The 24,994-nt window shown below is 39.2% G+C and overlaps 1 protein-coding gene across 9 annotated transcripts in view; it reads left to right on the top strand.

Moving 5' to 3' along the window:
- Positions 1 to 24,994, top strand: part of kif21a (kinesin family member 21A) — a 67,080-nt gene that overhangs the window by 19,474 nt on the left and 22,612 nt on the right. For 7 of the 9 annotated variants that reach the window (XM_067590575.1, XM_067590577.1, XM_067590576.1 and 4 more), the window contains exons 2-19: positions 8,769 to 8,991; positions 12,325 to 12,507; positions 13,586 to 13,726; positions 14,595 to 14,726; positions 15,499 to 15,669; positions 16,450 to 16,565; positions 16,760 to 16,955; positions 17,040 to 17,229; positions 17,400 to 17,466; positions 18,973 to 19,176; positions 19,785 to 19,856; positions 21,151 to 21,238; positions 21,667 to 21,781; positions 22,964 to 23,152; positions 23,712 to 23,911; positions 24,154 to 24,261; positions 24,399 to 24,467; positions 24,700 to 24,839. In XM_067590575.1, the coding sequence (XP_067446676.1) occupies positions 8,769 to 8,991; positions 12,325 to 12,507; positions 13,586 to 13,726; positions 14,595 to 14,726; positions 15,499 to 15,669; positions 16,450 to 16,565; positions 16,760 to 16,955; positions 17,040 to 17,229; positions 17,400 to 17,466; positions 18,973 to 19,176; positions 19,785 to 19,856; positions 21,151 to 21,238; positions 21,667 to 21,781; positions 22,964 to 23,152; positions 23,712 to 23,911; positions 24,154 to 24,261; positions 24,399 to 24,467; positions 24,700 to 24,839 (2,604 nt within the window). The remainder of the gene's footprint in view (positions 1 to 8,768; positions 8,992 to 12,324; positions 12,508 to 13,585; positions 13,727 to 14,594; positions 14,727 to 15,498; positions 15,670 to 16,449; positions 16,566 to 16,759; positions 16,956 to 17,039; positions 17,230 to 17,399; positions 17,467 to 18,972; positions 19,177 to 19,784; positions 19,857 to 21,150; positions 21,239 to 21,666; positions 21,782 to 22,963; positions 23,153 to 23,711; positions 23,912 to 24,153; positions 24,262 to 24,398; positions 24,468 to 24,699; positions 24,840 to 24,994) is intronic. The other 2 variants (XM_067590578.1, XM_067590584.1) reach the window with 1 other exon arrangement.

The following is a 24,994-nucleotide window of genomic DNA, read 5'->3' as shown; positions in this document are numbered from 1 at the left end:
ATTTAGTGTTTCCTTGCAATATAGATGTTCAAATAAATTGTTTTATTGGTTAATATTCAATTTAATGTTTTTAGACCGAGTGGTTTTGATGTAATTTATTTGATGTAATAGTGATACTACATGTACTGTAGTGTAATTGTAAGTATTTTTTAAAAGCGTGTGTTTTTATGGACCCCAGAAAGGGCCATAGTCGCCATGGTAACAACTAATGGGGATCTAATTAAACATTAAGACTGATGAAATAAAACGGAGTGGCAACCACACACTGAAGACGGGATTTAATGGTCACACTTTTTTTGCCAGATAAAGACCAGTTTTGGTCAAAAAGTTACTAGTAAAACCTGTCTTATGGGAGCTCGTTATGCTCGTTATACTGTATATATGTATCCCCAATTAATGCAGTTTTTACTTTAATTCAAATGTGGGACACTGGCCTCCACATACAGATCCTATAGAGAGAGGTCTGGTTGGTTTGGTGTATTGTTGTGAGTGAAGAGATGTGTAAGATGCTGGTGTTATGTAGAGTGATTTCTCTGTTTTATATGAGGGGTTTGGGAAACTTCTTTCTTTTTTTGGTTCATGAGGTCTCCCTGTGTATGTGGAGCAACCTCAGACAAGGACTTTCCCAGACCTGAGTCAAGTGTTTTGGTCTGACACAAGGACTCGGTGACACCTGGGCAGGGTTTGCTGTTTGAAAGCAGCGACTGACAGGAAGATTAAGCCAAATGACAGCAAAGAGCTGCGAAGACAATTAAGCACATGTTTCTGTAATCTAAAACTTACCTGACCAGTTCTGAATTTTCCTGATGTGTTAAACTCAAAGAGTAAACTCCACCCCCCCCCCCTTCTGGCGTTCAACGCCTCCTTTAAAAATGATTTTCTGAGGTGTCGTTTTTGTGGGTGAGAGGTGAGAGAGGAAGCAGAAGAAAGCTGACCGCCTCAGAGCAATCACCTGCACCATTAAAGCCTCCGTTTCCCTGCATGCTTCACTTTGATTACGACCACAAGGAGACACGTAGACACCAGCCTGCAGTGTCTGGCAACACGCCAAATGTGTGACACACACACACACACACATACACACACTTCTCTCTTATTACCTCTTCACTCCACTTGCACACACTCTTCCTCTCTGTCCTTCACACAGGCCTAATTGTCTGCTGGACTGAAGGACAGTTGAGACGTTCTGCTTAAAGTTGAGCGGACAGCCCGGTGGCAGGTGACATCATCCCAAGCAGCCGCACTGCTGCTCTCAGCAAATCTCCACATAAAGATCTGGCCTGTTTACTCTCCCGGTCTGCAGCGACCACTGGGAGTGGAGCTTTAGCTTTTGTGTGCGTGGCTTTGAGTTTTGGCTGTGTGTGCATGAACAAAGGTTGCTCTTTTTTTTCTCCTCCTCTCTATCTGAGCACTAGCAGGGCTCTCTGCACTGCAGAGCTGTCTTGACAAACAAGTAAAGCCACAAAAAACCTCAATGAATATTGTCTCTATTGTACCATCGTGACGAGATTTCAGATATGATCATTTGAAATAGAGCTGCGATGATTAGCTGATTAGTCGATCAACAAAAAATTTATCTTCAGCTGTTTTGATAATTTAATAATTGCTAAATCGTTTTTTTTCAAGCAAAAATGCAAATCAGCTGTTTGAAGGCTCTCAAATGTGAGAATTTGTTGCTTTTCTTCCTCTTTCATTATTGTAAATGTAATATTTTGGGGGTTTTCGATTTGTGGACAATAATAAGACACTCGAGGACATCAGCTAAGACTCCAGGATGTTGTGATGGTCACTGTTTCTCCATTCATCTGATGTTTTATTGACCAAATGATTCAAAAAAGAAACTGATTAGTTGCAGCATCATTTGAAACACTGAATGGAAACAACAGTGTTTCATTCTGCTTTAATGTTTTACATTTACCTTAAGCAGATTTTTATGTACATGCAATAGAATCACAGACATCATGTTTATTAAATAATGACTCAGCATAGTTCAGTGTCACAGCAAGCAGTGGCACAACCTCCAAAAAAGAGCTTATCTGCTGTTACTGCCATGTTTAATATGTCCTGTTGGTTTGTCTTCAGATGGAAACAGTAAATATGGACACCAGGTATAATAAGAGTAAGACTTTCTCAATACTAATCACTTTTTTTTGTTTGATACTCTGGAATGGTGTTTCCTTGGTGCCCTATTTATTACAAATCCTTTAATCAGGTTATTTTTTTTTGCATATTTCAATATTTTTTTTTTTTTTTTGCTTGACAGCTGTAAAGAAGTGTAAATCTGCAGATAAAACTGAAAGGACTCACACATGTCTGTATCCTTCACCCCTCCCTCATAGAAATATGCTGCACCATTAATGATTTATTGAGTGCAGTGAGGAGGCGGTTTGACAGTGGTGGGGTGTTGGGGGGGGGGTGTTAACAGGTTTGGGCGTGCTTCAGTGTTCACAGCTGAACACCAGCCGCTCAGAAACAAGCTGTGAATATGCAAAGCCTTGAAAAGTACCAATACTGAATCTTTGCTCTGTTTTTGAACAAAAAAGATAAGATGTTGTGTCTGGATTGTATTAAAAAATAGAGGAAAACTGAGGAAACAACACGCACAAATGAAACATGATTCACATTTGATTTACTGTAACGTGGTTTTAATGCATCAATGACAGATTTCTCTGCATGAATCAGTTGAGATTTCCCTCCTGCACTTTACTATTTACCAGTAATTCCATTTACAAACCTTGACTTTAAACAAACTGTCATCATGTACGGGGCTGCAACCTTTGGACCAATACGGACGTCATGACGGCTCCCCAAAAGTGAAGCCAAAACATCTCGATCGCTCCCTGCTGGCTGCGGTATAGGTCAAAATCCATCCGCCCCCTCCATGTTAGTGGATGAGACATGAGCCAAACTAAAAAATACTTTTTTCCCAAAGATAGTTTCTGTCATTTTAGATCGTTCTTATCACTTTGATGTTTGATTGTTTCTGATGTTTGACATTTTTCGGTGTCCTGTGGACCGTCATCCCGCTCCCTTCTGCAAAGGAGACATTTTGGCTTCACTGGCTGCATATCGGCAGGAAGTGGAGATGTGTCGTCCATCTTTATATACAGTCAATGGCTGCAACCAATGAATATTTTTAAAAAATGTGAAAAATGTCAATCAACGTTGCTTTAAAGGACTAAAAAGAACAGATAATATTCACATTGAAGAAGCTGGAACCAGAGAATTTCAGCTGTTTTTCTTTTCTCAAAAAATGACTCAAAACGATTGATCGATTATCAAACTAGTTCCAGATTCTGTCAAACGACCAATCGATGAATCGTCTCAGCTTTAATCATTTCGACTCCTCAATGACAGGTTTCGTTGTTTGACACCTTCTGTGTTTGTATCTGAATCAGTTACCGGCTGACATAAAGCAGACAACTGGTCTTTGCCCAGTCGAGCCCTCGTGACCTTTGACCCTGACCTCTAACCTTGGCTCCTCCCCTAACACGTCAAATCCAGAGCCTCTAAAATAGACAAATGACCACAACTGTTTTTTACGTCCTCTGTATTGATACAGTGAGGCTCAGTTTACATTTTATAAACGCTGTCAGACCACTTTGACTGGAGTCATTATTGATGATGCATCAGAGCTATTGATCTAAACTATTGTGTAACTTACATGCTCTTCCATCTATAATAAAAGATGTGTATATTAATATAAACAATTCATGCAGTAACCAATGTTACCAATGTGACCACAGTGCTGTAATTAATGCAAATTCAACCATTGAAAGTTTGCAAATATTCAATCCAATTCACATAATATTACCATATTATCAATATCATGTTACAGTATAATCAGTAAATTGATCATGAAGTTTTACAGGATAACAAGACGTCTGTTTCTGTGTAATAAATGTAAGTAGTGCGTTATTACATAGACTGTTATCACAGCTGATTGTTAAAGAAAGTGAACGAAATATAATTTTCTGATTGCTAATTTTACAATTTTTCTCTATACATACTCCTACAATTCCACTGCTCTGCAAAGAACAGCTAATATTTTACTATTTGCATCATAATTTTTGAGTTTGCTATCTAATATACATTTATTGTTATATCAATCATTAAATGGTGAAACACAGGAACAGTTTTGTGCTGGTGTTTCTTTCTTCTAACAGGATCATTAAAAGTGTCTATAAAGTGGTCTCTAACCATCACTTGTCCCTGATGGAGACTGAAATGTTTGGTTTTGGAGATAAATAAGATGAAGATAATGATAATACTCCACATCACTGTTTACACGCAGATGAAAAGAGAGCAAATTTTGGGAATAAGCATCAGATTCCTGTGTGGGAAAGTATTGTGGGAGAGTGTTGAAACAGACAGGATTACACAGCCAATTAGAGAGTTAAATGGTCTGAAACAAAGACCCCCCTTGTGGTTACTGGAAAGGATTAGATTTATAGAACATTCTTACAGGCCAAGGAAACATGTAATTGGTTAAATACGGTGAATTCGACATGGAAGATAATTGATTTTCTAACTGGGATCACGTTTATTGTGCTTTACAACAGCCACATGAGATCCAAACAATAGAGCGCAGCCTCTGCAGCCCAGCGGAGGAGGCTGAAAGGGGAGATTTGTTTTGCTTTGTGTTGTGAGCATGTTTGACTTTTTCCTGACGTTAGAGAGCTGCTCAGTACTGTGACAGATACCTGCTTTTACTACTGAGAAGCTTCCCTGCAGCAGCTTCAGAAGGGGAAATGGAATAAATAGGATTTATACTTGTGTGTAAAAGGGTTCGGGCGTAGCAGCGGAGCACGTCGGCTACTCGTGCACCCCTTCAAAAATGTAAATAAACATCCAGGCTGCAGCAATACCTCATGGGGACTACAAGAGCTGTGGTTAGTCAGCTTGCTGGGGTTTTCTCCTACATGTTTCTGATGCCAGTAGATATTGTAGATATTAAAGAAAACTGCAAGCAAGTTAAAAAAAAAAAAAGGTAATCTCCCTTCAGCTCGTTGCAATTGCTGTGGATTATTTCTTCGATAAATTGTTTTGACTATAAAATGACAGAAAATGTTAAAAAATGACCATTATAATATCCCAGAGTTAAAGATATTCAGTCTACTGTCATATATGACAAAGAAAAAGCATTAAATCATCACATTTTAGAAGCTGAAGCAAACAAATGTATGGTAGTTTTGCTTATAAAATGACTAAAACAATTATTTGATTAAATTGTAGATCAAAATAGTTGCCGACTGATTTTCTGTTAATTGACTAATCGGTTAATCGACTTATTGTTGCAGCTCTAGAACGACTGAAGGACTTTTGTGACCAGCTGTATTCCAGCTACAGTACAGTAACAGGACTGTATTACTGTAATACGATAGCGATTTGAGGTAATAGAGAAAATAAAGAAAATAATCTCCAATAAAACCCAGAAATATCAGGTTGGTTGATGCTAATATTCTAAGATTTAATAACCCAGTTTGATATCAGAGATGAAGAAGCTAATCAGGATGTCCCCAGACTTAATTCTACAAAATCATGCATCGTGACTGAACTAATTCCTTGGATCATTAAACTTCTTTATTAGCTTGTGGGAAATAAGGTGGCGGGGGAATAAAAACATTTTATTCATGGTTCAGATTCCCCCAAACTGCAATAAAGGCCTGCAGCTCTACAGCTCTGCTGACAAATAGGTACTAAAAATGTAGATTTTGCCTTAAAGTAGTGTTTACAAATCCCAATATTATATCAGGTTCATTGGTAAAAACACAAAAACGATATCAAGAAAAAGGGCACCTGCACTATGAATAAATATATACTCAAAAATAAACACTGGAGTACAGCTTCAACATTACATCCACATCAGGTGAAACAACAAAAAAAATAATACTATGTAAAGACGTCACCTGATGCAACCCAGGTAGGAAACCCCTTCCTGAGCCCCATCATACACATAAAACTTTCTCTCACAAAATTCCAAATATATGTTGCGTATCAATAAATTGGGTAAAATCAAATACTTCATTCCCTAGAGGCAACATCTAACTGTGGTTCAAACCAGCCAGCCTAAGCAAAACCTCTCCAGGTGACTGTATGTGGCTTTTTAAAGCAGCTACAGGATGTGCTGAGTTTGCTCTTCATCAGTGCAATATGGTGCAGTACGCTCGTATATTTCTCCTTCTTAATGCAGCTTCTCAGGCTGTCAGTAACACCTAAAAAGCCTTTTGTATAATTAGGTTGCTGGGAAAAACCTTGAGGCCTCAGAGACCTTGAAGGACTGTGTATTACAGTAAAAAAACCAGGTGAAGGAATCATTTGGAAAGGTTCATGTGTGCTATCTTTCATTCTGCGACCGTTACCTCTCCTCCCACCCCTCCGTCCAGCCATGTAATCCCGCAGCCGTGGCGTTGGTGTCAGCGCCGGGATACAGTGTCACCCAGACGGACACAATGGTCGCACTGTATTTCCCCTCACAGCATTGTTCTGCCTGAACTTGGAGGCACAATGAGACCCTTATCCACACAGGACACAGAGACTGGCAGGCCTGCTGTCAGGTGCTTTTCTTCCAAGCTTGTTTGTGAGCTGAACCCATCAGCACAGTTGGTTTAAAACGACACACTGATACTTTCTGCAAGACTGGTCACAATTAACCATTGATTGAGGAGAACATAGATGCTGAAATGATTCGTTAGCTGCTGCTGTGTACATGCTAACGCTTTACATTAGAGCAATCCTGCCTCTTAAGTACTAAAGCTTTGCTGGTTTCCTGTCCTACCAGACAGTTAATTAATTGCATTAATTTGGTTTTACAGCTTGATTAAGTTCCTTATGTGATGTCAGAGTTCAGTCAAGAGACAACACGCAGCGTCGTGGTACATGAGGTTCAGGATTGAGAACAATGTTTAAAGTAAGAAGAGCTCGTTATCTTGTACAAAACATGATTTTTACACACAGGTCTTACATTTAAGACATCAGTATACATCCAACTAATGAATGAACTGACATTAGAGTAGTGTGCAGGAAGTCTAACCTGCTTTTCATCAGAGCTACATTAATATGTTAATATTGATGGAAAAACATCTTTTCCAGTATTAATATATAGAATAATTTGACACATTTTGGCAAACTCTCATTAAAAGGATCACATTGATCGACTGATCAGTGTTATTAACTGTGTTCTGTTGTTATTCTTCACATCAGACTTGCAGGTTTAAAACTGCAACATCATTTTGTTAGTTATTGTTTACAGTAGGAATTACAATTTGCTTGAAATTATTCATGTAAATTACAACATTGCATAAAACTAAAGCAATATGATCATGTTATTATAATATGATTCAGCAAATATCTGTTAAACGATAATATTGAAACATTTACTTTTCAACTGTGAAGAGTTGAAGGTCGTTTTCTGTGGCCTGTTATAATATCATAAACTACTGACTTTAATATAACTATAGCTATATTATACTTTTACCTTCACCATATTTGATAAGAGTTTATTTTCACTCCTCACTGTATGTAAGATGTCTCAAAATGTTACTCATTTGGCAGAAGACTCTAGGTCATCCCTCGATATTTTCCATCTTTTATCTCAGTTTTTTCATTCGTACGACCTCCAGGCCGACCTTCGAGAAGTGTTTTCTTTCCTGCCGTCCTTGTCCTTGAATGCAGATGTTTCTGATAGTGTTGTTCTGCCTGTTACACCATCTTTCTTTCACTGCTGAATGAACACACACAGTTTCAGTCGTTCTCTCTCTTCTTTCCCTCTCACATCCACGTAAAACCGGTTAATCCCCATCAGATTTCATTTGTCCGACATTCAAGAGAACATCTGTAACTTTCGGCATTTCAGCTTCGTCAGGCACACACACACGAACAGACGCGCTACAGCGGTACATACAGTATTAACCCAGCTGGCAGGTTTTATGGGATAAAGTATTGGGTCACAGTAGGATGATGACCTTGTCACTGTTCTACAAAAAAACCTGCGTCTGTAGGGAGTGAAAATATATAAATCCATCTGTCAGTGATGGTCCTTTTCTGATTTCACAACAATATTTCAAAAGATGAACCCCTTGTTGTGTTTTAAAAGCCTTTCCTGTATGCAAATAATGCAAATAATAATAGAAATAATGTGGTGTTGCTGCACAGTTGATTCTATATTTCAGTTTCCTTGAGACGTGTTTGTTTAAAGACCGACTGACTAGAATGAAAATGATAATAATGATCTTTTGTTTTGCTAGTTTAAGTGGATCTAACTATTGTTTTTCTAGGTTATTTGCAAAGTTTTTTTTATTTTGTTGCACTTTTATACAATAATTGCATGTTGGCAAATAACTTATAGCACTCAGCTTTGGCAGCAGGTCTTTATTTTATCGATCCTTTTATGTTTTTATTTGTCTCAGTGAATTAGGTGTGGTTGAAATTTCCTTCCAATGCTGCCAACAGTTTCTACTGCTTTAGGCTGTGTTTTTCTCTTAATCTACAGTAAAACCTCTTCATTTTTATTTCCCAGAATAACAAACTGATTCAGCTCTCATGAATCAGTCCTGGTGGCCTACGAGAGGCCGTGGTTTTGTTTTCCTGTAACAAATGATGTGACATGTGTTTCGGATTATTCAGGGGATCGTTTTCCTTTTTATTCCTTAATTTGTGGATCTTTCATAAAGTTTGAAGGTGGTTTTCAGTTAAAGCCTCTATTACTTTCAAACCGCTTTCTTTCTAACATCTTATGTCTTTGGGGTTTTGTTTTTTTTTGTCTGCAGGATCCGTCCTCAGCTGGCCCGGGAGAAGATTGAAGGATGTCACATCTGTACGTATGTGATGCCCGGGGAGCCTCAGGTGATCCTGGGGAAAGACAAGTCCTTCACCTACGACTACATGTTCGACATGGACTCCCAGCAGGACAGCATCTACTCCACCTGCACGGAGAAGCTGATTGAGGGCTGCTTCGAGGGCTACAACGCCACCGTCTTTGCATACGGACAGGCGAGTCTTTGTGCTCAGTATCACAGCTGCACTTCTGACGGGGCGTTATAGCTTTAAGTGGACGTAGCGGACTGGTCCGTGTGCATGTGTATGTTTGAGGAGAAAGGGAGAAGGGGGCTGAGAGGTGGGAAGTGTTGACATTTAGGTAAAAAGACACAAGAGGAGACTTCTGTTGGAGGAATTTGAACTTAGGTTGGATAATATGGCCTCACAATATTTATAAGTCTATCCTTAGACTCTCAATTCAGATTAGAACTGCAAAAGTTAATTGATTTAATCAATTATTTGACTGACGGAAAATTAATGTGAAACTATTTTGATAATCGAATAACCGTTTTAGTCATTTTTAAGGGAAAATGCCAAACATTAGCTGGTTGCAGCTTCTCTATTCTGAGGATTTGAAGCTTTTTGTGACATATATGATAGTAAACAGACTGTCTTTGAATTTTGGATTGTTGATTGGACAAAACAAGACATTCGATTATGTAATTATGGAAGAAATTATAACAGTATTTTTCACAATTTTCTGAAATTTTATACACAAAATGATCGTCAGATTAATCAGTAATGGAAATAACTGTCAGTTGCAGCTCTACTTTAAATAAGGAAAAACTAAACACCACAAAAATGTAAATGAAAGAAACTAAAGGTAGAAACCTCAGATAGAGCAGCAGAGGTTGAAATCTATCCTCCAGAGTGAACAGACACATAATATATATGTATGTATGTTATATGTATATGTATAGGTTGTGGAATAAACCGGCCAAAATTACATTTAAAATAAATCTATATTTTGTAGTTGGAATTATTCATTTGGACAACATAATAATGTAAAAGGACAGTATGATATCAGTTTAAAGTTAATCAGTATGTATATCAGCTGATTATCAGTATAATCAGATGCAGTATTGAAATATCATCCAGCACTTGTTCTTATGGCTGATTCTCAGAGTCCTGTTCCTTTACTTTATTTATTTACTTAATTACTTTATTACGTTTACATTTCTGTAGTCATGTAAAGCTGTATGTGACATCACGAGGGAGCTAAAGCCTTATAATCCTACAAAGTCCTTACGGGGCCCAAAGAAATAACCGTTTCCCCTGCGTGCACACTGACTCATTTATTAGTGTATAACTTGAAGAGCACTTTAAGGATTTACTTATGGTATTAATGGCATTACTGGCAGTGAGCCTGCTATTGCAAGATGTAACAGAGCTTAAGGGGTTTTTATTTAAAAAAACAATGTTTTATCATCACAGCTTGAACATAAATGCTGAATTAAATACAGGAATGAGTGAAAATTTATTTTTTTTAAAAATAGATGTGACCAAAACACAATATCTATAACAGAAATACCAAGAAACATGACCAAAAAACCACAAGAGAGGTCTTAAATAAATAAAAACATCATGTTAGCATGTTTCAGATACTATTTCTACTGGATGCTGCTTTCAAAAAATCCTTGTAATGAGATAATAAATACAGACACTGAAATATTTGGAAGAGATAGAAAATAAAAACGCATCATGTACTGTATGCCCAGAAATAAAATGAATCTTTTGAACAGCACTGCAGAGCCGACATCAATTAATTTATTAGATTATTGACAGAAAATGAATCCGCAAAAAGTTTGATGACCAGTTAATCGTTTAAATCATTTTTTGAGCAAAAATACCCAAACTTTTCAGATCCCAGCTTGACTTTGACTCACCTGTATGATAGTAAAATGAATATTTATGGATTTTTGACTGTTGATTGGACAAAAAGACAAAGTTGAATATGTCATAATGGGCTCTTGGGAACCCTGATGGGTATTTTTCACTTTCTTTGACATTTAATAGATAAAACAATCGATTAATTAGTTGAGTAAGTAATGAAAACGATTGTTAGTTGCAGCCCGCTTCTCTGTTCCTTCAGCTACTGCTCCTTCTCTTCCACTTCTCTCTCTCTCTTTGTTTCCTCCACATGGAAATGACACGCAAGTCTGGGCCTCCGTCACCTCCCTCAACTCCCTCAACTCCCCTACCGCTCAGGTTGCTTGGCGACCGATCCCCCCGCTGTACGGCACTCACACGAGTCAAAGTGAAGTGAAGTGCATACACACCTCTTAGACAGCTGAAGTATACATCTTTAATGTGTGTCCGCGTTAACCCGTATCTCCCCGTTAACTGCTGCTTCTGTGGCTGCTGGCCCACTTCTGAAAGCACTTTCACACATAAGACAGCGGTGGGTTTGGCCTGGATCAGACCTGTTTGCCTCTGTGGCTTTACAGGGACTAAGCTAGATTTAGAGCGACCCACTCGGCTGCATCACAAGAACTCTTCCCCGGTCGGGTTGCAGATATAGAACGTAATGATGTGGAGAGCAGAGAGTAAATCTGCTGTCATATCAAAAGCACTTTGGGTTGTTTAAAGCCCTGGTTTATTTTATTTTAAGCAAGAGGTGCCACAGATATTCTGGTACTAATATATCCAATGACAACATCCTCATTTGAACAGACACAACACAACGTTTTCTGAAGATACACAAGAGAAACTTGCTCTACAGCTTCATGCGTAGCTTCCAGGTAAACACAAAGAGTAAATGCCTCGTGGCCTGTTTCCAGGGAATTCTGAATTGAAGCAGATGGCAGGGAAAAATAAACAACAAAAGTTAATTACAACTCTTCATAACAGGATATAATGACAATAAGATATTTTATCTGTGTAGCACTTCACATGTCACATCCTGCCTGGGGCTGATTTTCATGGTTTGTGCTTAAGCTCCAATTAGGGGAAAAACAGCTGCAGCGTGGAATGATATTTTTGAGATGCCTCCCACTTTGTGGCTCTTTCCTGTTTTGACATGACATTACCCCCCCTGTGCATAAAGTCAGATCCAGAAAGAAATGATTTTCCCCAATTTGTTGTGGAAGAACTTGACTCGCGTGCACAGATCCCTGACCTGCCCGACATCAGTGGCCGACCTCCCTGATGCTAATGTGGCCGAATGGCAAATGAGCAAATCCCTGAGAGCCGGGCTCCAAAATGTTGTGGAAAGCTTTCCCAGAAAAGTGGAGGCAGTTGTAGCAGCAGATTGAAGCCTGTGGTTTTGTAATGAGATGTCGGAACAATCATGTAATGTTTAGGTGTACACATACTTTTGTAGTAGTGTAAAATCTACCAGATTTAAACATTCAAAAAAGATTAAACTTGGCATCTCGTGAGCTAAAAATTCCATTAAAAACAACATTAATAGATTAAAAAAACAAATTAACAGAATATTTCTCATTAAAAGCAACACTGTCTTGTGTTTTAGTTCTTCTTGTATGACGTTTTCTCCTCCCCATGCAGACGGGTTCAGGGAAGACCTACACCATGGGGACGGGCTTCGATGTCAACTTCGTAGACGAGGAGCTGGGTATCATTCCCCGCGCCGTCCACCACCTCTTCAAGGGCATCGAGGAGCGCCGACAGGCCGCTCAGGAGCAGGGACGCCCCGTACCTGAGTTTAAGATCAACGCCCAGTTCCTTGAGGTACACGTCCACTTTACTGTATCATCATATTCTCTCTCTCTCTTTAGCGTTAGGACAGGCATTTACAGAGATGTCATGGGTCAGGCTTATATTGTTGACACTGCTCGTTTAACAGGCTTTAACACCAGCGCTCCATCACTTGAAAATATCCACACTGACAATTGAACTGCAGCAGCTGTCATCGTGGGGTTAGGAGGTGTTGGGCGGGTGGGTGGGGGGGGGGGTGGTGGCAGACAGGAAGAGTTAACAGGAATGATGTGAGTTGACAGTTGTGCTGGTCTATCAGACTGCGACAGTGCTCAAATTCCCAGAGAAGACCTGGAACTGGAGAGGAGGTGAAGATATATGGATACACACAGGAATCAGATACTTGGCAGATACTGATACTTTTAGACTAGAGTTGCTATCTGGTGCTGATATCTATTGTCTTTAGATTGGTCCTTTTTACATGTCCATTGGTTTTATTTCCCCAGAATTTCTAGTCAAGTTGCAAACTGCATTCAGTTAACTCTGAGACACTGAAACTCAAACTGTTAAAATCTTTTAGAACTGCTGTAGCTGTTGTTTTAGTGCTGCTAAACTTACAAATTAAACGACCAAACAGGGAGCAAATAACTTGTTCCTTTAACATACGGCACCGAAACACCTCTATAACAATCACAACAAAAGAAGTGTACCCACAAGTGGAAGCACTTACTGGGGAGCAGTCGCTCTTTTCATCAAAACTAAGGAGGTGCACGCTTCAACGAGTGAAAGCACTCATCAGGGAGCAACTGAGACTTTAACTACCAACACCAGAAAAATACAGGAACACAAACTATAAAGGAGGCCCTCAAAGGCTCCTCTCCTCCTGCTGCAAGAAGATACGAGGGACATCTTTATGTTATATATATATATATATATATATATATATATATATATATATGCTACATCATCCCAGGTCACATGTGACTTTGTTGATATTAAATACTTGACCTGCTGTGCATGAGATGGATAACATCCAGTGTTAAGCGCTGCCTCTGGTGGTCAGGAAGAATGAAATAGAACTATATTTTTCTTGTGTTTTGTCTCTGTGCAGCTTTACAATGAGGAAGTTCTGGACCTGTTTGACTCCGCAAGAGACATGAAACAGAAATCTCACATCAAGATTCACGAGGACGCCACTGGAGGAATCTACACAGTGGGAGTGACCACACGGACTGTGTCCTCTGAGGCAGAGGTAAAGGAGTGTGTGTGTGTGTGTGTGTGTGTGTGTGTGTGTGTGTGTGTGTGGCTATTGGTGTACCCGATTACTAACCTAAGATGGGTATTTTAAACAGGCCTTGTTCAATCAAGTTTACAAATAACAGTCTTCAAATATAGAGAGGGAGGACATTGACTTGTAATGCTGCATCTAAACTATTAATTCAAATTCATTCATTCAGCAGCGAACTTTGTTGTCAGACAGCAGTATATTGGTTTCATCTTCAAGATATCATTTCTTAACAAAGATTTGTTTTGTTTTTATTAGTAATAATATTGTATAGAGTTTATTTTTCTTTATGTAAAAAAGCAGAATCTGATGGACATGTTCTGAAATTAAAGGACCAGTGTGTAAGATTTAGTGGCATCTAGTGGTGAGGTTGCAGAATACATCTCCCCTCCCCTTCCAAGCACGTAGGCAAACCTACGGTGACTACGAAACTCACGCAAACCGCGAAAGGACCCTCTGTAGAGCCAGTGTTTGGTTTGTTTGTTCTGGGCTACTGTAGAAGGGCTCATTCTAAGCTAACGAAAACACAATTATTCTATTTTACATCTGATTATACACTAATTAAAACATGAATATTATATTCCATTTCTGCCTAGTCTGTTCTGCAAGATGCCACTAAATTCTACACACTGCACCTTTAGGTATCAACAGACTTTTCAGATTTATGAATGGATTTACTCTTGAATGTGAACCAGTTTGCCACCAGAAGACCTTTTTATGAATACATTTTAAGTAATTTGTGTTTTTAAGATATTTGTGTTTATATCCAGCTACATCAAAGTGAATTGGACCAGTGTGTTAATCTCTAAAGCTCTCTCTCTCTCTCTCTGTTCAGATGATGCAGTGCCTGAAGCTGGGGGCTCTGTCTCGCACCACAGCCAGTACTCAGATGAACGTCCAGAGTTCTCGATCCCATGCCATCTTCACCATCCACCTGTGCCAAGTCCGCGTCTGTGCCTCCGACAATGTTCGTACATTATCACACCAAGCAAAATATCTGAAATACCATAAAGTTCCCAATAGTTATTTTTTTTTCACATACACATTAAATACATTCTGTAGAAGACTAAACTAATAAAACTTCTATCGAGATAAAAAAATAAAAATTAGAGCAGAGATGAACAAAAGGACACACACAAAAACAAGAAAAAGAAACATCTAACATATAATTTTTTTTAGAAACAATATTTTTGCACCAATGAATTGCAAAAAGATTGATAGAAACACTGAGTGTGTATACATCCAGTTAAAGTAAAATATACAATATATCCAATATAGGAGATATTTATCAGCCAGATTCAGCTCATTGTGAGGCAAACAAAACTCACAATTATTAGTATTAAAGCAGTTTCCTTAAGGGACAATACCTTGATATATGTTACTTTAGTTTGAGGTTTCATTCATTAATACTGTATTTGGAGAAGACAAACTCTTATTTGACATGTAAAAGTATCTTATCTGAGTCACGTTTTCCCTTCATTTAAATTCTCTCTGTCCCTTTAAGTGCATCAATGTGCATTTTTAGTAGTAAGATAAAAAATATACAGAGGAATTTAAAGGAAACCAAAGCATTTGATTTGCCATAACTCATTTTGTAAGAGTAAGTGTCATATTTCTCAGATGGCAGGTATTTATAATTATATATATTATATTATTATATTACTTTGAGGACAACCCACTGGCATATTGTGCTGCTGTGTCACTAACTAGTGTTTCATTCGTCTCATTATAACTCACAGCAAGAAAATGAGACTGATAACAGGGTCAGCAACGGCAACTCTGAGATGGACGAGTACGAGACGCTGACAGCCAAGTTTCACTTTGTCGACCTGGCCGGTTCTGAGAGGCTGAAGAGAACCGGAGCGACGGGCGATCGAGCCAAAGAGGGCATCTCCATCAACTGTGGACTGGTGAGCTTTTCTCTCTTGTGATTTGTGAAGTCACTCAGAGAAGCAGGGAAGCGTTGACGTTATAGAGTTTGACTGCCATCTAGTGGCCAAAGTTAATAAATGTCTATTCTGCACTGAAAAAGAAGTCTAAGCAACAAGAAAAATATTGCACAGAAGGACATGCATGTGTTAATATTTCATCATTTAAGTTATAAGTGTTAGGATTTACTGCTTAAAAAGTCTTAAACATGATCTTTGCAGTTTTATCCACAGAAATACAGATTACAAATTGATGCAGCTAAAAAATTTAGCTGCATTTTATGTGTGTTCTTCTTTTCTAAAATAAACACAAATGCAAAGTATTACAAGCCTTTATTTGTAGGAATTAATGTATTTGTCATTAGTGGATTTTGTGGATTCTTTCTGTTTATTTAAAGCTTTTCAGATTATTTCGTGGGGTTTTCCAGACAGAGGAGGTTTGCATGTTAAAATTGCTGGTAAAAGCAGGGAAGAGCACAGAAATGGATCACAAGAAAAATGTAAAGATGTATTGAAATAATTTCCTTACAAATCCCCTGACTGCAAACCACAACTGTTAACCAGCCTGGAAAACTTGAGGACTTGAAATGCCCTGATTTAGTTAATGAACAAAAAGGAAAAAAATGTCTGAAATAAATTAAATATAATGTCATACCCATGCTAGGAGCCCAGTTTAGGTGACAAACATACATTGTATTTATGTTTTGACGTATTTCATACTGAAATATTCTCTCCTCTCTGCTCCCCTGTCTGTTCCTGAAGCTCGCTCTGGGGAATGTAATCAGTGCTTTGGGCGACCGGAGCAAACGGTCCTCACACGTGCCTTACAGAGACTCCAAACTCACCCGACTTCTACAGGACTCACTAGGAGGAAACAGGTTGGTGGGCAGATGTTCTCACATTTTTCTTCAAGTGTGATACATCGAACATAAACCCAGCAATTTCTCATGAGGATATAAATACAGGAATGAATTGGAGAATAATCATCAATAAAGATAAATCACAGTGTGAGTCTTTATCAGAGTTGTGCAGCTGCACCAGACACTAAACATCCATCTCCTTCTTGTCTCAGCCAAACAGTCATGATCGCATGCATCAGCCCATCCGACCGTGACTTCATGGAGACGCTGAACACGCTGAAGTACGCCAACCGAGCCAGGAACATCAAGAACAAGGTGATGGTGAACCAGGACAAGGCCAGCCAGCAGATCAGCTCTCTGAGGACGGAGATAGCTCGACTGCAGATGGAGCTGATGGAGTACAAGACGGTGAGGAGAGAGGAAGAGTCTAAAGGGCAGGGAGAGCTGTCATGTCAGATGAGATTTACGTATATTTCATTCTCCTCGCTGCAGGGTAAACGCATGGCGGGCGAGGACGGCGTGGAGAGCTTCAGTGACATGTTCCATGAGAACTCAATGCTGCAGACGGAGAACAGCAACCTGAGAGTGAGGGTGAAGGCCATGCAGGAGACCATCGACGCCCAGAGGGCGCGGCTCACCCAGCTGCTCAGTGACCAGGCCAACCAGGCCCTCGCCAGGGCAGGTAGGGAGGAACCTGCACACTCAAACTCTTAGATTAGTTTAGGCAAAGACTTTTTCAGCAAGATTGTGGTATTTTTGTTATGCTTTTGTTGTCATTGCTATTACATAATACAGTTAGAGAAGATTCTTCTTTCTCTCTCTCATCTGAAACCTGCTCTGTTTCTTGTCCAGGTGAAGGAGGTACAGAGGAAATTGGCAACATGATCCAGAGTTACATCAAAGAGATTGAAGACCTCCGGTAAATATCTCTGACTGTAAATGTTTTTGAATGCTGTGATTTATTTCCTGTTCTTCTGTCTGTCATTCAACCCACCGACTGATCAAGGCTCCATCACTTATTTTAAATTACTCAAATGCATGATGACTTTGAAACAAACTGATGACAGGTGTGAAATCATAAATATTTCTTATCGTTTCATTTAAAAAGTCAGTTCATCCAAATTACAAAAGGACATATTTTTATCTCCAGCAGGTGAAAGCCTGGAAGGAGATCATGTGTTTGGTCGTGTGTGTGCATGTCCGTGTTTTATCTGCCTGCAGCTAATCTCACACACTACTGGACCCATCAGCATAATGTTTTTTGTGCTCATTCATGACTGTTTGCTCAAGGACCTCTCGTGGTTGCAGTGATACCTTATGAGCCTTTTAGTAAAGCTTAGACCTTCATCTTTTCATCAGTCTTCGCCATTTTATGATATGTGTGACATAGCAACAGGCATTTCTGGCAAGAGGCAAGGCTAAAAGCCTTATCTAGTCTGTTGCAGGCCACATTCGGCCTTTATTGTGGCTCAAAAACTGACATCCATAGAAAAGTTTGGTCTCATCTTAAACTGGAGCAACTGCAGATCAATTTCATACCTGATATGTTACGATCCACTAAAGTTAGGCATGATACGAGATGAATAATATCCCTGTTACTGTTATCTTCTCCACCATCTTGACTGTAAGAGAGCTGATAGGGATGGTAGGAGTCAGATTCAACTCTTCATTGTTTGGGTGGTGAGAGGGAGGTAGGGAGAGGTTTTATTTTCTGTGCTGTTACAACAAAATCTTCTAAATAAACAAGAAAATGTTTTAAATAAATAACAATGTTAAAATTAAGAAGTTTGGACTTATCATCCCGTTTATTGTTTCCTTACTAAGTTTACACAGTTAGATGAACCCAGGACCCTCAGTCACAATAGCATTATAATATTCTATGCATCTTAAAGAAAACTGAGACTATACTGTACAAAAAAACTTTATTCAAAACTTTATGTTATGACCGGCTCGAGGGCCACAACAAAGGAGGGAGACACACACTAAACTTAGCACTAAACAAACTGAAATGTATTAATGCAAGAAACAATAATAAATACAATAAAGTGTGAAAGTCAGTGATGTTTGAAAGTGTGTGAATGCAGTGGCTGATGTGAGGCGTGTTTGACAGTGTAAAGCAACATAACAAGATATTTAAGGTTGCATCTTAGGCTTTGGGAAACAGTGACCAACATTTTTCACTGTTTTCTGACATTTTGTAGACCAAACAACTAATCAGTTAATGGAGTTAATTGCAGCTCTAGTGAGTGTGGGAGGAAAAGCACAGAAGGCCTGGAATACAAAGATGGAAAATAAGTTCTTGGAATATGCTCTTGGATATCTCCATAAGACTTGCTACACTGAACACTAAAATACTTTCAAAGCATTCAAAGTATATCCTGTTTGCTCTGAGTCTGATGTCTTTATCTCTGGATTTTCTCCTCAGAGCCAAACTCCTGGAGAGCGAGGCCGTGAACGAGAACCTGAGGAAGAATTTGTCCCGCGCCTCCAACCGTCAGTCGTTCTACGGAGGACCCGGGTCCTTCTCCACGCCGCTGCTGGCCCCCGAGAAGGAGACCTCCGACATCATCGAGCTCGCCAAGAAAGACCTGGAGAAACTGAAGAAACGAGAAAAAAAGAAAAAGAAAAGGTATAACGAGAGTGTTGTAGACGACCTGGATTATTTGTCATGGACCAAACATTTTGATCTAGGATTGGCTGTTATGTGTTGTTGCATATTTAGCAGCTTTAGTGCTCGCATCTGAATAAGTTTCAGACTGGATCAGCACTTCTTTTTATCCCAAAGCTTGCCTTTTTTTTATGCCTTTATTGTTGTAGACTTTAATTAGAAACAATTAAACATTCAGGACAATAGCAACATGCAAATTAAAAGGCTTGTATCACGATTTGTAGACATTGCAGACATTGTGCAGACATTTTTATTGAGTATATTTGTAGATGTGAAACAATCAGGCAATCATTTGAAATGTGTTTAATGGAGATCAAAGTTATTTTGATAGACACAAGAATCCAACCGCAAGGAATAATTCCTGATGAGAAATCTACAACAGCATGAACAGCTGATCAAAGGCTCCAGGTTGGAAATGGTCAGAGATGTGCTGAAGTGGCACTTTAAGGGGGATAAAAGATGGGATTTTACAGTGCAGAGCTTCCTCTGACCATTCTTCCCTCCATTCTTCCTTCCTCCGTTCATCTCTTGCTCCCTTCTCTCGTTTGACCCTTCACCCCTCCCTGAAGACTCCAGCAGCTGTTGGAGGAGAGAGAGAGGGAGGAAAGGCAGGAGGTGGTGGAAGAGGTTGAGGACGCCAGGTTTGTCAGAGCTTCCACCCTCCTGTTGCCATTCCCCATCCTTTGCTTCCCCTAATGCACCTTTGTTTTTTTTATTAATTTGTTTATTTTCAGCAGGTTTCCCCCCACCTGGAGTGAAACAGTCTGATATAGCTGCTCTTTACTGCCATAAAAATCATTATAATACATTAGAATATGCCTTTTAAATCTTTCTTTTAGAGCTGTGTGTTCCCCTTAACTCTTCCATTGACTCATCATGCTACAGCCCTGCTTTCTACTGCATCTTTTTTGTTTGTTTGTTTTTTCTGACTTTGTAATAAATATTCAAGACAGCCTGGAACTAGAAAGTGGTTCATGGTTCATAACACTCCAGCATAGTTTATGAAAACATTCAGATTATTATTGCTAAAGGTTTGAAACATCCTAAAATGGTTTGAAAGTGTTGATCGTACAGGTAGAATATGATCCTCTTTCATTTATGACAGACTGTATTAATCACCATTTGTGTAAAATGCATTAATACAATGTAACGTTGGATGATCAACACCTTTTTTTTCTTTTCTGTTCATTAATCTTTATTTTTCTCAGTCAGCCTAGTCAGATGGTTTTGTGTAAAACACAACCTAAAACATTGCTAACCCTCTATGATTGGATAAAATATTTATCCAACAGATTTGCTTCATAGATTTGGTTCAAAAATATCTTCTTTTTTTTTTTTCTTTTTTCTATTATTTTATTTGTTGCTTTGCATATTCCCTCCATGCTTTCTCTTTTATTTTCTTGCTTTTGCTAGACTGATGAGATTCCTCTCTCCTTTGTTAAACAAACACACTGTCTTTTTCACAAACAAGCTCATGAGCAACACAAGTGTGGTGCCACAATCTCTGTATTTAACTTTATAGACTCTTTCTGCATCTTTTACAGTACACGCAAACAACATTATCTTTATAATAAAACATATACATCGTCTATAAATATATCACAGTAAACTGAACACCAAATAGTTTCATCAAATTCATCAAAAAGCTTATTTGCCTAAAAGACAGTGGAATCATGTAATGACAACTGTGCTTTGTATGTGTCATTTCAAAAAAACTGTGCAGATCCAACTAAAAGAATGAAAAAATGTGCTTTATTACCCACAGATGGTTTTTGCAGTAGAAATATGATGTGTTACAGTACCTGTGAAGATGCACATGCGATCCACGTGCATGTGTTCTGCTCAGGAAATATTCATGCGTTCCTTTTTAACATGGTGACAAGTGACGGCTGATAGATGACGTCTCTGACTCTCATCCGTTTCTGAATCTTTCAGCGCCAGCAAGGAGGAAGTCCCTGACAACGAGCAAGAAAAGGGCACCGAGAAGGAAATGGCCGAGCGAGTCAACGAGGACGCAGAGATGGTGAGATTGACCGTATCTTGTTTCATACATACACTGACTCAGCACTGAAAATCATTTAAAAGCTTGTTAACCCTTTATTTGACCGGTCTTAGGAGGTTTCCTGGAAATAACAATGTAATTTGGTACAAATTATAGAGAACTGAGGAATTTCTTTGAAAGAAAAGCTCATTTTAAACCAAGGTTAATATTCCTTCATTATGCATTTATATTTTGAAACTGTTGTTCAGATATGATGAGTTTTGCTCTTGCCTTTGGACAAATTTATTATTTATGATTTCAATTTGCTAAGTGTACCAGCTGAACACTATTTTTCTTATAAATCCCAAATTACATTTCCATTCCAGGAAATTCCTGAAAAGCAAAGACCTGTAAATTAAAGCTTTACCTAAAGCTCCGTCATATATTGAATTGTTTGTGATATCTTGTAGGAGGTCCAAGAAGGCAGCGACCACGAGGAGGCAGAAGAAGACGAGGAGGAGGAGGAAGAGGAGATGGATGTAGAGGAGAGCTCTGACGATTCTGATTCTGAGTCGGATGAAAAAGGTTCGAGGAACCGCGTCTGCTCTCTTCTCTCTCTGACTCACTCATGCACTCATTTAGCAGCCTGCAGATCCACCACATGTGGGAGCTGTTCAGTCACTGTCGGCCCAGTTTTACAGCACGGCACATCCCTGCCTGTAGAGATGACAATTTATGACTGTATCACTTAAGATGCATGTAAGATGCAAGAATACTTCTTAAGAGCCAAAGAAGGGGGTGTGACATGAGACAAAGGAGCAGCTGGATTGGGGGGTGGTCTGGATACGATGGTCTTATCAGTGATGTAGATCCCCAAGGTGGTCCAAAGTCAGTCATGGAGGTGGAGGAGCACGGTGCTATTTGCATAGGAGAACTTAACTGATAATACTGTTACAGATTAATACATCCTTGGTGACAGATCACTGGGTGCTGTTGGTGGAAACAACCTAAACGTTGAGTCAAGACTGAAATAAAAGGACGTAAACACAAAATAATAAATTACAACAGAGCAGGGGCAGTTCACACAGTTTGCATTCAATCTGAGAATTATATAATACAACACGCTCAACTCACAATCAAAAAAGGCGGGTGCTGAATCCTTAAAATATTCAAATTGAATAAAGAAGGGAATTAGGACAGCACACCCAGTCGGTTGGTTTTACATGAAGAATCTGCTACATGAAGAATCTGCATTTCATTTTATTTGATTCATCTAGTTTATTAGTTTGATTTATTTTATGTTCTTTTGTTTATTTTTTGTTTGTCTTCTTATGAGCTGGACATAAGTACATTTTTATTACAATTTATTATTGTTTGATTATGATGACTCATATGTGTAGCTCTCTCTGCCGGGATGAACTTGTCGTGTCAGTTGTGGATGTCTATAATTAAGTCCACCTGTTTTGGATCGTGTTGATCACCAGTATACACGCTGAGGAACGGCGCCTGGCCCAAAACGTCCACGTGGCAATTCAAATTAAAATCAGTCCTAATTCCCTTCTTTATTCAGTCTGAGGAAACAACCATCAACTCATGTTTATAGAGCATTTGTGCCTGATAATGAGAGAAAAGGATTCTTTAAGTAAGATAAAGTAATTTCAAAGGAACATGTGCTCTGACACCAGAAACAAGAAATACTGCAGGTTTGTGACTGCAGTGTCACTGCGGATGTGAACTTTTTATCTGATTTGATTCTGTGTCCAACAGAGAACTTCCAGGCAGATCTGGCCAACATCACCTGTGAGATCGCCATCAAGCAGAAGCTGATCGACGAGCTGGAGAACAGCCAGCGGCGCCTGCACACGCTCAAACAGCAGTACGAACAGAAGCTGATGATGCTGCAGTGCAAGATCAGGGACACCCAGCTGGAGAGGGACCGTGTCCTCCAGAACATGAGTAAGACATGGATGGTGTTTGCCAGCAGGGGGAGTCATGTATCGCTCAGTGGAAAGAGCAGACTGTACATAATTATTCTACTTATGGTGAGACAGTTTGGACAAAAACATCCACTGAAAGGCATATGTGGGCTTTGTTTTTAATGTCTTTGATCAGTTTATTTCAGTCTCAAAGTGAAGTATATTTGACTTCCTGCTTGTCATACTTACGTTACCCTGCACGTTTGATCCCTGCTGCTGAACAATCCAAACTTTATGTACTTTAGAAAATCATTTAAAGCTTCACTTGTGAATTCTCTCTACCTGCAGCCAAATAATGACAGCTACATATAAGTCTATCAACACTAATGGATCAAAGCTGAGAGATTTTTAAAAGCATGGAGGAGTTTTGAGCTTCTCTAAATTAGAAAATAACTGAAGATCAAGGACTGTATTAACTGTGACAGAAGATATTTTATTATTTATTTACTGTGTGATGCTTCTTACTGCAATATTGAATACTGGTTCTTTTTTTAAAAGACCATCTCTCCATCATTTTTATGTCGCATATGTATTTTCAGGTTCGGTGGAAAGTGGCACCGAGGACAAAGCTCGAAAGATCAAGACTGAATATGAGAAGAAGCTGAGCATCATGAACAAGGAGCTTCAGAAGCTCCAGTCTGCTCAGAGGGAGCACGCTCGCCTGCTGAAGAATCAATCACAGTACGAGAGACAGCTGAAAAAACTTCAGATGGACGTGGCGGAAATGAAAAAGACGAAGGTATATTTGGAAATACTGTAGACCTCTTCTTGTGAATGCAGTTACTCTCTAAAGGACAATCCTGTTATTTTTAAGTAAATATGGAGGATAAGAGAAATCATAAATGTGTCATACTATAAATCAAAAAGATCTCATAAATCTTATGGAACATTGGCGAGATAATAAAGGCTTTTGATGCTAAGACTTTATTATATATGTGTATTTGATATGAACGTATTGTCTGTTTAATCTGATCATCTCAGGTTCGTCTCATGAAGCAGATGAAGGAGCAGCAGGAGAAGAACAGGATGAACGAGTCTCGCAGAAACCGAGAAATCGCTACCTTGAAGAAAGACCAGCGCAAGCAAGAGGTTAGTGACGGGGACGTGCTCTGCACCCGCTTCACTAATCCACTAATTACATCTCCTCCATCAATCTGAGCCTAGTGTTTCAGTCCTTTTTATTTGAACTAATGTTGTTGATACTGTAATTGTGTTTACATCTTCAGCACCAACTGAAGTTACTGGAGGCTCAGAAAAGGCAGCAGGAGCTTATTCTGAGAAGAAAGACTGAAGAGGTGAGCAACTTATGCACACATTCCTGACATTTACCAACAGAAAAGGTAGCATGTGCATCATTTTGGGTTGTATTTTGCATTTTGCAACCCAAAATGCAAGAAAAATCAAGGTATTTAAATCCTCTCCTGGACCTTCATAAGTCCTGCTAACTCACTAGTTTCACTTTCTGTTTGCCATGTGTGTAGAAATGCTTGTAGTGTTCACCTATTTTCTGTTTGCTATGTGTGTCAGGTGACAGCTCTGAGGAGGCAGGTCAGGCCCACCTCAGGGAAGATCATCAGGAAACTCCCAGACCTGAGCCAGGACTCTCCTCACCGTCCTCCCTCTGGACGCATGTACTCCTCCGGCAACGCTGCTCCGAACGGCACTCGGTGAGTTTGTGTGTGCGCAGGTGTTTTTTTGGACGCACATTCATTTAGTTCCCAGAGAGACAAATGAGGAAAGCAGCTAAATATAGATATTTTTGGAGCGAAAATAGGCCAGGTTTTATCCTTATAATAAATACTGTATGTGGAAGTAAGCAATG

The sequence above is a fragment of the Thunnus thynnus genome, chromosome 5 (assembly GCF_963924715.1).
Source record: "Thunnus thynnus chromosome 5, fThuThy2.1, whole genome shotgun sequence".
NCBI classification, from domain to species: Eukaryota; Metazoa; Chordata; class Actinopteri; order Scombriformes; family Scombridae; genus Thunnus; species Thunnus thynnus.
Note: the sequence above shows the minus strand (reverse complement) of the source record. Positions and strands in the feature narration are given on the sequence as shown.